The sequence below is a fragment of the Sabethes cyaneus genome, chromosome 3 (assembly GCF_943734655.1).
Source record: "Sabethes cyaneus chromosome 3, idSabCyanKW18_F2, whole genome shotgun sequence".
Taxonomy (NCBI): Eukaryota; Metazoa; Arthropoda; class Insecta; order Diptera; family Culicidae; genus Sabethes; species Sabethes cyaneus.
In genome coordinates this window covers 38,771,782-38,787,756 of record NC_071355.1, presented here as the reverse complement: position 1 = coordinate 38,787,756, position 15,975 = coordinate 38,771,782, and the positions used below count along the sequence as shown (strand labels likewise).

General features: G+C 38.9%; 1 protein-coding gene across 1 annotated transcript in view; it reads left to right on the top strand.

Moving 5' to 3' along the window:
• The first annotated feature begins 1,191 nt into the window (after nucleotides 1-1,191).
• Nucleotides 1,192-15,975, top strand: part of LOC128742239 (UDP-glucosyltransferase 2) — a 28,809-nt gene continuing 14,025 nt past the window's right edge. The window contains exons 1-3 of the mRNA XM_053838530.1: nucleotides 1,192-1,331; nucleotides 8,517-8,700; nucleotides 8,776-9,072. Of these exons, the coding sequence (XP_053694505.1) occupies nucleotides 1,192-1,331; nucleotides 8,517-8,700; nucleotides 8,776-9,072 (621 nt within the window). The remainder of the gene's footprint in view (nucleotides 1,332-8,516; nucleotides 8,701-8,775; nucleotides 9,073-15,975) is intronic.

Genomic DNA, 15,975 nt, shown 5'->3' with positions numbered 1-15,975 from the left:
CAGGATTAGCAATAATAAAAAAAATCGTTGATATTTTCAATGAAATTGATAATTGCTTGATGGCACAGTGCTGCAATTTTTGGACTGAAAATTCAAACGCCGAACATTTTTTAATCTCAATGTAAAGGATTACGTTTGACAGAATTATTTTTTCCCTCTCGACTGCTTGCATCTGTTTCACTTACACACAAAGCCTTATGAACATAGCTGCCATTCCTATAAATTGAGCAGTGATTGACATACAATACCAATATCATTAAGATCCTGTTGATATTGAAATAGCAATATCATTGAGATGCTGTCAATATCATGAATGTTTAATATTAAATGCAGAAAAATTATTGTATGATTCAATAATTGAGTTAGATAATATCAATGAAAATGATAATATTTGACTTTTTAATTTCAGGCATTCAATATCATCAGCGTATTAGTGATATTGACAGCACCATTCAATACGTGATAAAACCTAGTGAACCTAGTCACTACCAAAATAATTTTGACGGATTGAACTGAAATAAACCTTCACTCGGGTTCAGCGCGTTATTTTCTTTTTCGATTAGTGTGCTATGATGCCGATTTTGACTAACAGTTGCATTCATTTTCAGCGGAATTTTGATGTTGAAATTGAAAATTTGCAGCCCTGAGCACAACAGTCTGATTGCAATTGTAAACAAAAATGATTTTATAATTTACACCGCTGGAAAAAGTTTTATTTATTTATATAAAGTTTTGATTGCAAATAAAACGGGTTTGGTGCAATTCGATTGAAACAGAAAACAACCCGAGTAGGTAAAAGCAAACACCAAACCAACTGTGTTTATCATTCTGGAGAATCAGAACACTATGAAACCGTACAAATCATGCCATTTGGCGGAGCGTAAAACTGTTATCATTTCCGACGAGTTCGCACGCTCAACGGCCAGGTAATTGACCGCGATTGGCGATTTTCGTTTTCGGCCAGCAAAAACCAGAACCATGCAGGTGCAACCGTTAAATAATTTTGCTTTTTGAAATGGGTTTGCTTTAGAAACAAATTGTACGTGCTGAAGCACGCAGAACAAAGACACAAATAATTATCTGCTTAGTTTTGAAAGCTTTGAAATATATATACCGTGATAGTGACTTACTATATTTACTTACCTATCGTTATTGTTTCTCTCTTGTAGAAAAAGACACATCCCGTACGCGATGCGGGTCCTAACGATGTGGGCGCTGGTGGCGCTATGTTCGTCGCTCTGCTCGGCGGCGGACATACTGATGATCACAATGGGTGGCACCAAATCACACAAGATCCCGTTCTGGGAGCTGGCCAAAGGATTGATACCGAGGTGAGTCTTGAACAATGTAAACTGTTTCGATCTACCTTGAACGTACCGTATTCTGCGCAGTTAAGACATTTGTATGATTCTTCCGCTATTCTAAGTATTCTAGATGTAAATTAACAACGTGGATAGCAGCAACGTGTAGTGCTACGGTCTATAATATCTGGTAAAAAATAAGGGAATTATAAGTCGACCAACAATTGAGTATATTTTTCGTTTTGTAAACTTATCCATGGTGCCTAGTTCTGCGCACTTCCTTGCCCATGTTCCTAATTCTGCGCATGTTTGCTCCTAATTCTGCGCACCCAAAAAGTAAAAATAAATACTCCTGCCATGCTGTTTATGTCTTTATACGCTGAAAGCACACCAAAAAATCCAGCATTAGCCATTACCATAATTAAATCCATGATCCGGCCTTCTTGTGCTGTCCGGGTGGCAAAGGAATATTGTTATCATTTTGATTGCCTCATTTTAAATATTTTATTCTCGATAACGTGAATAGCGAATTGATTCAGGTTTTCTGCATACTGAACATTACACTTTAGCCTAATACTAAAAATTGTGTTTTCATATAGAAACCACTTCCCCACTCTCTGACAGCCCCATGAGGTTGGACATTCAAAAAAATAGAAGACTTGGTTTCATGAATTGGCGCTCGTAGGTTCGGACCCCGAGACACGGCACAGGATTCCAATCAATGCAAGTTAAAGATTCTTCTTGAATTTTCATGCCTCTATACCTCAGCCATTTGGATGAGATTGCGTATTCTTTCGCGATTTCTTCGTATAATATATTACTGCGCAGAATTTGGAACATGAATAAAAAATCTGTGCCTAAATCTGCGCATTATTGCATCGCATTTTTCTAAGGAAAGCAATGTATGCAAACACTTTTTGCCTAAAACATGACTAAAACTAATTATTCTTTCTAATTATGCTGGGTAATTTGATCATTGCAAAGAATGTCGATCATAAATTTGTTAAGTTTCTAGAAGGACAATCTTAGCGTTGGTGCTAACGACGATGTTTTCTGCCATATAAAATACTTTCAGTTTCACGTTAAATTATTTCGCTCTCAAATATTATGGCCCGTTTGTGAATGATGGCGTAATATTCAACAGACATTTATAAAAAATAACGCAATGATGAGTTATGCACAATGTTAAAAAAATACTTATATAAAGAAAAATGCGCAGAATTAGGAGCGGTCACGGTACAATATTCAAAATGAAACTTCAGTTTCTCCCGCAATGATTTCCATTTAACGAAGCATCACTTAATCATAGATTAAATTATACCTAGTAATTTCAAATCGGCTGCACGTTGAAATGCTATATCATACGATTACGAGTCAAGAGGGTTGTTTTACAGCTACTGTCGCTGGTTCTCGTGAACCGAATCCAGGCAATTACTCGGAAAATGTATGGCGAAATGGATGTTTTCAAAATTATGGTAGCGGGAATGAGCCTGTACGGTATTTCTGAAAACTGCCCTCAGTAAACTGCGAATTTGCAAACTACGGTATTTTAGTTGGCTATATATTCCATAGAAAACAATGTTCGCATCTGATTTCACTTCACCTGGATTAATTTGTTACCACGCTTCGCAAACGAGCGCATGGTTTATGAATTTCTCAACTATTTCAAATCGTAGAGGTTTAACTCTACCTCGACATGAATAAAAATTGGACAACCACGTTATCTACCAGCTACCATGTATGTACTTCTTGGCAGTGTTAGTGTTGTTGTCAGTGTTGATGATGAGCCTCAATTTAATAGACCTGCACTTAATTTGAACCTATTCAATGTCAGTTTTGTCAAAAAACCGTTTTCAAACATTATTTGGCATTACACATTTTGCTTGACTGAACCGTATGCTGCCTTGAAATCTATAAACAGATTAATAGTCCGTAAGTTGTACTCCCGAAATTTATCTACGCAGTCGGTCAAATAAACGAAAATTATTTAAGAGTGTTTAAGCAAAATCTCCTATGTGAGAAAAAATTTTTTTGCTATTATCATTATTTCACAAAATATTAACATGCAATTTGTTGAGCAATTTGGTCTTAGCCGTCAAATATCTCCGGCAATGATATGAATCTTAAAAACGGGATACTGTAAATGGCAAATTTAGCAATGTAAATGCCTCGATTGATGCTACTAAATTGATACCCATTCTAATATGACCTTCCAAATATTCGTTTGGCAGTTGTTCATCCGTCGCAATTTCCAGAATTATCCAGTGGATTGCACCTTCACAAGTTCGGTTGGGTTCCTTCCCAGCAGCTTTTCCATTCTTCAGCTCACTGACAAAATTTTTAACCTACTCCTGTGTTGGTAACTCCACAACTCCTGCTATTCTCATTGCCACATGAGAAAATTTCTACTTCTGTCACTGTTTTTGACTGTTCTGTAAAACGTCGTTCCTACCGAAACTATCTACTGCAACCGGTTTGCATTTGCTCGTCGTGCTCATGCTTCTTTCAGCGATTCAATGTCTTCTATTTTAATTTCCCTATATATCGCTCTTTTTATTCTTACGCATAGCGCTGTAAGCATTTGACTCTTGACCAGTGCTTGAAAAAATTGACAATCCTGCATGAGGGCGAACCTAAAACGCATTCAGCGCATACAGTTTTACCCCTGGTAGTATTCTTTTATTTGTTAGCCCATGGACATAGCAACTGAACTGCTGACAGTGTTTGTCTTTCTCAATTTTCTACGCGTCAGAACAATTCATTTATGAGTTGCAGTGCTGAATTATTGCTTGATTGATTGATATTTCAGATCTCAAAGTTTGGGAGCAACATTAACGTTTATTGTAATTACATAGTCAGCAGTTCAAAATGAATGAATGATTCACATTTGATTTAATTCACTATTATCGAGAATGAGTGAATGTAGAGAACAACCAGGTTGACCAGGTTCTTCTTACTTGTCACTTCCTGGCATTCCGCAACAAATCAGCTGTTCCGCAGGCTGGCAAGCTTGGCATGCAGGTATTTTTACCATATCAGATGATTTGGCTGGGCAAGTTGCTGGTAGCGTGTAACTAGATGAACAGTGAAAAAATGTCGGAATTGGTTGACAGTTTCCCGCAAAAATAAGGCTGGGAGTAAGTGGTGCTGATGGCGAACCACAGAGCATTACATTGGCGATCCCTTGCCAAATTGAACCTTTGGGGTGAATTTAGAAGTAAAATACGAGGTAATAAAAATAGAATATATTTTGCAGTGCAATATACTGGCCATTCGGGTGGAATTCTGAATGCAAGTGAGTATCGTCGAGTATGGAAAGGGATAGATAATTGCATTGGCAACAATAAATGGAACTGGAGGGATTCCATTAGGGTAGACGCACCATTAGTGGTGGTAGTACCAGTAGTGGTGGAAACTCGAATTATTCCATTATTTTTGCAAATTTTGGTACAAGCTTGATGCTTATCAAAAAATACTATTACTAGTAGTTCAATATTTATCAAACTTGTACCAAAATCTGCAAAAATAATGGAATGATTCAAGTTTCCACCACTACTGGTACTACCACTACTACTGGTGCGTCTACCCTAGTGATTAAAATTATACATGATAATAGAAATTGCCAGTAGGTAGTTTTCAACGTATATACATGTATTAAGATAAGCCCAAAGAATTCATATTAAAGTTGAGCAGGTGAAAGGCCATGGTCAACGTATAATAAGATTGAAACGAGAAAAGCCTATCGTCGTCGTCGTCGTCGTCTGCAGTCTAGAGCCGGAGTGGCACGTGCTGTTTCAAGTAGTCGTCTCAGAGATCGCAAATCATTTTCATCCTGGTCGAGCTTTCTTGCACGCCCCTGTCTTGCACCCCCCCTGTTCCTACTCAACAAACATTTTTATTCAACAGTAGCTCATTCAACTATTGTATAGATAAAACCAATTGAATAAACGCTTAATAAGCTGCTATACAACAAAAATGTTTCTTGCGTAGTGTCGATGGGGTTGTTGAAGAGAACTGTTTCCGTAGCGCTGTCGTCCGGCATCCTTAAGCGGTGTCCGGCCCACCGTAGTCTACCGACTTTCACCAGATGTACGATGGGAATCTCTTCAAGCTGACTGGCAGTTCGTGATTCATAAGCCTCCGCCACTCTCCGCTTTCAGTTTGTACTCACCCAAATACCATCCGCTCGAACACGGCAAGGGTGCGTACGTCCTTCGTGAGCAGCGTCACGGTTTCAAGTCCATAAAGAACTACCGGTTTACTAAGGGTTTAGTGCATTACATTGTCAGCTTCGTACGGCGGGAAGGGAAAAGTAGGCTGTGTCCACGAGATGCTCACGAAACACGTCACTCGGTCTAGTGTAGCTCTGATCAGTCGCGTCAGTTTATCCGGAAACTCGTGTTCGTGTATTATCTGCCATGCCTGGTCTCGATCGACTGTATCGTATACTGCCTTGAAATCAATAAAGCTGTGATGCGTGGACACGTTATACTCCCAACATTTCTGCAAGATCTATCGGATGGTAAAAATCTGATCCACAGCTACGCGAGCCCCTAATAAGCCTCTCCCTGTGCTATCGGTGACAGCCGGCGTAACAGAAACTGGGAGAGTACCATGTAGGCGGCGGCTACCAGCGTTATGCAGCGATAGTTGCTGCAGTCGAGCCGATCACCCTTTTTGCCAATGCACATTAAAGTTGAGCCAGCAAAAGGACATAGCCGACATGTATTAAAGGCGCGTCGAGAAAAGGGCCTGGCAAATGCAAATTACGATTCAGAGAGAGAGGGAAAGTCCATGGCAAAACCATATTAAGGTTGAGCCAAGAAAAGTCCACAGCCAAAGGTATATTGAGGTTGAGTTTGGAAAAGCCCATAGCAATCATTTGTGAGGAATCAAGAAAGGGAAAAGCCCAAACCCAGCACCTTTGAATATTGATTCGAAATAAGTCTAAGGTCACTGTTTAGAAAAAGAGATAGATAGGTAGAACATTATGATCATTAACTTCAGAAAGGTAAGGACCATAGATCCCTACTAGCACAGTTGTTATAAACTAGTTGTGGTAACCGATTAACGACTAATTTCAGTCATAAATAGGTTGCAGTAACCAGAAATGACGAAAGAGTGCTACTTGGAATGTACGATATCAATGCGAAGATATAATAGATACTGGGGCGACTATGCGTATTCTAACAAAGATCTTAGGACAAGAAATATTTTCTATTTTATGTCGTCGCCTTACAAAACGTAGATCAATTTCTCTACTGCTTATGTATAAGAGCCAACAATGTAAATAATCTAGAATTTATCTGAAATAACACCGCACATTGAATTCAATTCAAATGAATCAATTCAATGAATTGTTCATTTTACGCAGGGCAGGGGGAGGATGTGGCACCCTGGTATGTGTGCCATATTAGAGGATTTGCCTGGAATGTGTAATGTGTGATGTTTACACATTATTTGGATAGTTGCCGGCGAGACAGTATTGAAGTTGGCTGACAGCTTCCCGCGTAAATATGGTCGGAAGTCCGGTGCAGATGGCGAACCATAAGATATAGCAGCAAGCATCATGCTTGCCACGACTCTCGCATGTCTCAATGCACAATTCACAAAAGGGTGAAAAGTGAAACTTTTTTTCCTAGCGGAAAAAACTTTTACTTACGTTTCAGCTGTTTATAAAATTTTCTTTCTCCATCAGATGCAGAATTAGTGAACATTTTCTTTGAACATTCCTTAAAAATTATTTTTTTTTACTTAACTTTCGTCAGTTGCATTTTACAAACATACATTGTCCTAGGTAATTATCGAGGCATTCAAAACGCCCATTTTTGCAGAAGGCCGCAAACCTCTAGAAACATTTCCTTGCTATGTTATCGCACATTTAAGCTATATTTTTGCTAAACTTCAAAAACCTATAATATGGTTAGGTGGAGACAGGCGGCACCTATACAAGTTTTAGTAAAGTAGTTTATAGTGGTCCAAGCTTCAGGATGAAGCACCGACTTGTTGTCTCCACTTGCCTCATTCTATTGGCTGAACTAAAGTTAAGGAAAACCAAAGCAAAACCTGGGTGCAACATTTCGTTCAAAACTTGATCTTCTGTTTATATTCAACAGACTTCCTTGGGCAGCTGTACGAATACAGAACAATTCTTTTCCTAATTAATTTACTAGATTGAAATAGAATCACAATCAAGTGCAATCATTTCTTTTATTTTTCGATGTTGCATTTTATCGTCAGTTTATTTGTCATTGGAACATCTACACAAACGTAGGCTGGTTTAACTAATATAGAACGACCTCAAAAAACGTCCATCAATAAATCATTGCCCCTGCAATGTCAACCCGAAATAGGTGATCTTCCGAACTATTTATAGATATCAAAAACCTGTTAGCCCAAAAAAACCAACCGGATGACCAGCGATCACCAAAAAAGGCTATAAAGACCCATTTAGCTGCTTCCACGTACCCATCGTTAACGGGAACGATTAATTAAAAGTAAATTATTATTTTTCGACTCCACTGAAGGTTGTACCTCTTGCTGCAAAGAAACAATGTGCTACTTTACAATTAGCACCGTGTCGGTGCAGCGGATGATAAGAATAAATGGCTTTAATAACAGTGCTGTGTTTCGAAAGATAGCACCGTCATCCGAGTAACTAAAAGTCTCACGACGTACCTGCTCATGGGACACATGCAATGGGCTGCGAATCCGACGGATTAAATGCCAATGTCAGTTCAATGTCGAGTTCTTCGTTAAAATCGGATTCCTTCCGCAGGATCACGGGTGAAACTCGATTGACACACGATAGTCACAGACTTGGGTACAGACGTAACACACTTAAAATCACTGGCAAGGATTTGCTTTTTGACTACATCATGCTAACACGTCATTCCAAAAGGATTACGACTGCAGCTAGCTACGGACTAGTCATAATTCGCTTGTATCCTCGGCATAAGCATCGTTACCTCGAAAGCTTTCCCCAGTTGGTGACATTTTTTGTATTACGAATTTTCACTCTTGTCAGTCGATAATCCGGTAGACCTACATGGCTACATCCGACTGCCAGATTTATAATCCAAGTTCATTGTCACGAAGCGAAACCCGCTGTTAACAAAAGGGATTTAATCTCCTGCTGGTCTGTTGATCAGTAAAAAACTACATTTTTAGGCGTCTTAACTAAAGCTGACTATTATTTTTTATGTTTCATTCCAGGGGTCACAACATCACTTTCGTAAGCGGCTTCCCGGCCGATTTTGCCCTGCACGGTCTGCAGGAGATTACCCCGTCCGGCCTGGTAGAGTACATCCGTAACTACACCAACTGGGATTTGCTGGGGGCTCGCATGCGAGGCGATCTGCCCCTGTCGATGTGGGACGTCTTTCGGTACGCGTGGCAAGTGAGTGTTCCGAAACGATGCAGCGCTTCCTACCAATGTTATGCCAAGCTAGGATACTATTTCTTCCACTTGCAGGCCTGCGATGCAACCCTAGAGGACAAAGAAACGATGGACCTACTGGGGCGGAAGTTCGATTTGCTCATTCTGGATGGAGCCTATCCCGAATGTGCGCTCGGACTGGCCTACCGGTTGGGTACTCCCTACATGTACATTAACACGGTCGGTTTCTACACCGGAACAATGTCGCTGGCTGGAAACCCTTCACCTTATTCGACAAATCCGGTTTTCTATCGACCACTCACCGATGACATGAATTTCTTCCAACGGGTCATGAACAGTTTCTTCAGTGTTTTCATCCTACCGGTGCAAATTGTAAGTGTTTCACGCTAAATTACTAGTAAATGCAGCGTGCGGAACCAAATCAAAAATCGCTTTATTACAATCCAATCGTAAACTGAGATCAAAGTGCAAATTCGCACGACCATTTAAACCTCACCATCAATTCAAATTAATAGGAAGACCACGTTTCACATGCACACACATCGTTGTCGTCAGTCGATAATAGTCCAATCACAGCACCAGGTGATGGTACCAACGCAGCGACAGGACCAGCGATGGTACCGTCATCAAAGATATGCAATTTCCCTTCAATCAATCGGTCGGTAGCCAACGGGGGGACGTGGGCAAGTGACGATGCTTGCTGATCATGTAAACAGTGCAAAAACGTCGATTACGCTTATCACCCAACAACAGAAATGACAACAGTACGAACGAAAAGGAAACAGTATTATCATCATCATCATCATCACCATCACCATCATCATCAACGGCATCGCAACGTCGAAATGATAAAATTGTAAATGTCACGGTTCTCATCTCTGCCGGTCACTAGCCGGAGTGATTCCTAGAGTGATATGCAAAACCCTAGGGGAAACGATTGTATCGCAGTTTGGCGATTATTTTGCGATTCTCCTGTTTGGCAAACTTAACAGTCCTATCAATCCCTACTGGTTTCATGATTTTATTTGGTTTAGACTAACGACTAACCTGCAGTGTCAGAAGTTCTACAAAAAATCATAGAAAACTGGAGTTTTTTTATTTTTGATACCATATTTCGTGATAAAACATAATAAAATGACGTTTTCTTAAAAAACAACATTTGTTTATCGATTGAATTACATCTTTATTTAGCTTTTGTATAATGTTCAGCTTTCATTCAACAATTGTTTATATCCAATGTAAAAAGATATAAAAATAGAAGATATTATGTATCAAAATGAAAATACTAAAAAATTGATACTCTTGAACAATCCGTGAGAAGATAAATTGCAATTGGAATTTTGATTTCATTACCGTCAAACAGGGTAACTAGCAACAGTTCTCAACTTTGAGTGCAAATAAAAACTCATGTGCAACGCATTTGAGGACATTGAATTACTAGGGCGTTATTAGGTCTAGGAAACAGCAATTCTCTGTAACAAATAACGCACTTTGAAGCTGCTGCTGTCAATTTTCTTGTTAGAAAACTACTCAGAATCAAAGTTTGTACACTCTAAGGACATTTTGAGTAGTTTTAACCACGTTTTGAGTAAATCCATTCTATTTATAGGTTAACTCATTTATGAGTGCACACTGAACTTGCCGCTTCGATTGTCGGCAACTGACTGCTTGCTTCTGCCGCGCTACAGTTGATAGCCCTCTACCTTCTCGGTGATAGAAACAAAAGGTAATCATACCAAAATAAATAATTACCGGCGGGGGAGCGGATGGTACGAATATGGAATGATATAAAATTGGGTAGCAGAGTGGTTACTGGTCATTGTCCAAGCAAATATCATCTGAAGGTAATAGGAAAGCTTAATGATGATAAATGTCGTTTCTGCAATCTAGAGTGTGAAAGTGCTCATCATATACTGTGCGAATGCACGGCATTATTCAATAAAAGGCGCAAATTTCTTGATAAAGGACTGTTGGAGCCTTCGGAAATATGGGCTAGTTCTCCTCAGAAAGTAGTACAATTTATTCTCAACATATTACCGTGTTGGGATGATGCCTTCAATTAAAATAACAATTACTAAACAACATAGTAGCTGTTCATAAGTAAAGGCATACAGCAAAAAAGGACACAATAGATCAAAGAACTGGTCGTAGTGGTCCAAGGTCCCCAACAAGGAAAAAAATATAAAATTGGGAGAACAAAATAAGATATCAGACTATCTAATATAAGGGTGCGGCAGTAGTTTAATTGCATAAAACCGTTGGGTACCAACCAAAAGCGTGTGGGTTGGTGTCCCACCTGCCATTGAAAGACCCGATATATTTTTAGCCCACATATTGTAATTTTCCAGTTCATCCAATTTATCACTCTTCACACCAAACAAACTCTTAAAAATCATCGATACATTGGTTACGTAATATATGAATTCTAATTTTATATTACGACTGGTCCATTAGACCAATGCACAATGGGCAAAAACGAGATCGTAATCCCAAGAATTAGAAGCCGCTGGTTTGGAAGCTTACAAGATACCTATTCTTATGTAAAAAAATGCAGGAGATCGATTGGTGATGGTTTCATACTGCGCAGACTTCGGGAAGTGGTCAATTTTGCCATATTTTCCCCAAAAATCATGTTAAAAGCTAAATAAACAGTATAAAAACTTATTTACCGCCCGTGAAACAAACTCAAATAGCTTCCAAATGTTGTCAAAACAACTAAAGAATCAATTCCTATCCATTCCATACTGTGCGAAATGCAGGTACAGTCCGTTTTGCCCAATTCACCTCTAAGTACATAGCAAAGCCTAATTGAAGCGATTAAAAGTAATTCAAAGACAGGGGAATAAACTCGAATAGTACCAATTTACTCGAAAGACATCAGGAAAGTTGATTGTCATCGATTTAGTACCGTGATGAATTCACAATCGGTTCGTTTTGCCTGATTCTCGCTTCAATTAAGTTATCTATGTATATGGGGGTGAATTGGGCAAAAAGGACTATTCTTGCATTTCACACGGTATGGAATGGATGGAATTTGATTCTTCTCATGTTTTGACAAAATTTGGAAGCTATTTAAGCTCGTTTCACGGGCGGCAAATAAGTTTTTATACTGTTTAATTAGCTTTTATCATGATTTTTGGGGAAAATAGAGCAAAATGGACCACTTCCCGAAGTCTGCGCAGGATGAAACGTTCACCAATCGATTGCCTGCATTTTTTACAGTGAAATAGGTATCTTGGGCTTACGAGCTCGATTTTGCCCATTGTGCAATGTTGCGAATCGAGCGAGAAGTCAACCATGCCTACTTACACCCGAAAGAGTATGAAAAAATAGCATTCAATTCACTTACGCCGCATACGCAGGTGTAAAAGAAACAACCACCGGTGCTGTGTGAGATATTTTGTTACCCACACACTCGCGCACGCTCATCCTCACATCGTCTTCCTGTATGGCTTATTCTCGAGGCAAAAAACTCGTGGGGAATCGAATGCCCGTGAGGCTGGTGGCGCACCGTGATTTTTTTTTGTATGCCAGAAGGGCATTGGGTTAAAAGGCCACTGCGACAGTCTTAATGATCGTCTTTTGTGGCAGGCCCCGATTGCTGTATAAAGTTTACGGATCGCTCATACTCATTGATGGAGTTGAGCGGAATAGTTGTAATCCTGTGCCCCAATTCGGTACTACATGGTTTATAAAACCAATGACCGTTTTGGGATTTAGGCTCCATACCTGATATGGAGTAAGAAGGAAACTTCCTAAGAAGTTGTGCCTTGATAATGCAAGAGCTCCGCAATAGCAGAGCAGATGCGCTGAACTTTCAGGTTCAGAGTTACAAAAGCGGCAGGTGTCGGATGATACCTTGCCGATATTCTTTAAATGATAAAGAGCGGGGTTGTGTCCTGTTAGGAGTCCCGTGATCGTGCGTAGTTCACTACGAGTTAAATGGAGTAATTTTTTAGCTACTGCAGGGTTTGGGTAGATAAACAGTTTAGCTTGTCTACAACCCTGTGTTTGATTCCAACGGGATACTATTTCTAGCTTTTTCTATGTCGTCAACTCGCCTTTTACGGCGGATGTGGAGGTGCCCAGAAACGATTCAGGACCAACAAATTGCTGAGCTGATCCTTGTCTTGCTAGGTTGTCAGCAAATTCATTGCCCTCGATCCCGCAGTGACCGGGCACCTAAAGTAATAAAACTTTGTTTTGGCGGGAAAGTTCCCTTAATGCTGTGCTGCACTCCCAAACTATGACCGGGCGCGTGGTGCGATTGTATACCAGACAATACTCATGGCGCACTGGGACACACATTTTGCATTACTTTTTCTTCTTCTTCTTCTTCTTCTTCTTCTTCTTCTTCTTCTTCTTCATCTTCATCATTTCCCCCTCGATTCTACTCACGAGCGGGAGCGCGAGCCCTCGCGTGTAATCGGCATCAGCAGATCGGGCTGCAAGGATGAACGACGAGCGACAACTATAGCTGTTAGCTAAACACATACGCTCAAAATCTAGTTGCACTGCATGGTGAAATAAAAGCGGAAGTTTTAAAGGGATGTTCATGCCGGCGTGTACGTTAGAATGAGTACGCGTGTGTGAGAAAATTAGACCACACGAGTGCGGGCTTCGCAACACTGTGCTAGACACAATGACAGATCATATTGCTTTCGGGCCTCTTCAACCATTTTCAGTGCCTCCCGCGACAAATTGGCATATAGCGGGCTCTCTGGAGGCGTCTTACACTTTCAAACTATATGGTTTTAGTATTGCTTGGTGCATTTTTACCGAACATTCAGCTGTTTAGATTTCGGTAAAATTTTACCGAATTCGGTGCTTTTTGTTAAGTGTGTAGACTCTATCCTCTGTCTTCCTCTTTCTCTCTCTTCCTATTTCTCTTTCTCTTTCATTCACTTTTCATCTTTCTCTATCTCTCCCCTCTCCTCTTCTCTGCCTGCACCCTTTTCATGATTTCTCTTCTTCGCTCGCTCCTTCGTGCTCTCTTTCTTTTTTCCTCTCTTTCCTACCTCCTTCTTCCCGTCTCCTTCTACCTCCCTCCAAGCGGGAAGACGTCTCTATCTCTCTCTCTTCTGTCTATCCATCCCACTTCCTTTTCCTCTTCCTTTCTTTCTATCTACTTATCCCTTTCTCACTTTTACATCTATCCCACTCTCACTTCTCTCTCTCTCTCTCTCACACACACACACACTCTCACACACACACACACACACACACACACACACACACACACACACACACACACACACACACACACACACACACACACACACACACACACAGAGTCTTACTCTCTCACTTTTGCTCTATCACCCTCGAACAATTCCAGCTCAACTAGCAAAACGATTTGACTCGACTATTTTTGATTAGAATGAAACTTTCCTAACGTGTTGGATACCACGCAAGAAGTCATTTTCCACAAAATTTGATTTTAATCGTCAAGAGTAACTTTTCAAAAGGGCGTATTTAGAAATGAGATTACTTTTTTTCAAAACATATCTTGAAAACTAGTTATTTGATCAAAATGGCGTCAAAGGGAAAGTTGTAGGAAATTAAGTGTATTTTAGGAAAAAAATACACTGAAAGAAAAAACTTTTGAAAACCATGATAAAAATTATAAAATGTCAATAATATCTCAAAACCATCCCCTCCGATTTGCATAATTTCTTTTTTGAAGATAGCTTAAACTATGCCCTAAAATCTGGTGAAAAGCTATCGATGGACACTCTTAAGGATTTAATTTTTAATTTTTGAAATTTCAAAAATATCCAAATTCCGCAGTTTTTGGTAAAACTCAAACAAAATCAAATTCTACGCATCTTTTCTTGAGCCCAGCCGTTCTTAAGTTATTGCAAATTTAACATCTAAAAAGAAAAAACCATGATAAAAATCATAAAATATCACTTATCTCAAAAACACCCTCTCCGATTTGCCTAATTTTTTTTTAAGAGATAGCTTAAATAATGCCCTAAAATCTGGTGAAGAGCTATCGATGAACATGGGATGATTTTGAGATAATTGACATGTTATCATTTTTATCATGGTTTTGAAAAGTTTTTTCTTTCAGTGTAATTTTTTTTCTAAGAATACACTTAATTTCCTACAACTTTCCCTTTGACGCCATTTTGATCAAATAAGTAGTTTTCAAGATATGATGTTTTGAAAAAAAGTAATCTCATTTCTAAAAACCCGAATTAATCCACCTAGCGGCGTGACCTAGCCTTTCTACTGTCACAATAATCATCATTTAATTTCTCAGGAACATCTATGTATAATTAACTTGACTATATTTTTAAATATCCGTTCCGTATTCCTCAAAATCCTTATTTGCCAGTAAAATTCACAACGTATTGCGTAGAATAATTAAATTTTCTTTCCTTGTGTGCGTAAATACTTGTAACACCTTATTTAGTTTTATAATCGGTCGGCCTAAACTTTCGGGCTTCAGAGCCACAGGAAGGAAACTTGTTTTGAATTGACAATATGAAATATGTGTTCAGAACAGATTTTTTGATAATTAATTAATACCATGTGTTCAAAAGTTAGCATCTTTGAAAAACAAGAGTTCAGAAAAATTATTATTATACTTCGCCTTTGAAGACAAAGAATATCGACAACAAAATGATTAATCTCAAAATTTTACTATTAGTTTACTTGGCTTCAATTTTGCAGTATATCTGAATTAGAAAAAATAACTGAATAGAGCATTAGATATGAAAAAGAGAAATTGAACTTTTTCTTAGCTGGCGCTCCTTCAGATAATTATTTTTGCATGAAAATCAAAACTTATGCTTTTTTTTAATGTACTTTCATGAAAAGATAGTCATTAGCTTGATCGCATCGTTTTTACAATGTTGGAGGGTTAGGAAAACAAGAGGGTTGCAAAAGCTGCGCCTTAAACATGCTTGAGAATGGGAAATATGATCGATATGATTTTCAGTGCTTGTCATTTTTGATTTATTTGTTGAAACATGATACATGACATAAGACATCTGTTCTTTAAAATGTCATTAACGAAAACAAATCTTACAAAATTACTACCGTGCAACGTTTACTTCCTATTTTTCATATAACATTTCTAAGCTCTAGTATCTATTGATTGAAAAGAGCATCTATTGATGCGCAACATTTGTTTGAAATTTGTATAAATTTATTTGGAAAAATCAACTCATTTTTAATCCTATACACCAGCATGAAGGTATGCTTAAATTAACTGCTTTTCTTCGCTGTTTGCTTTTCGTGTACAATTGTGAGTAACAGCAAGTG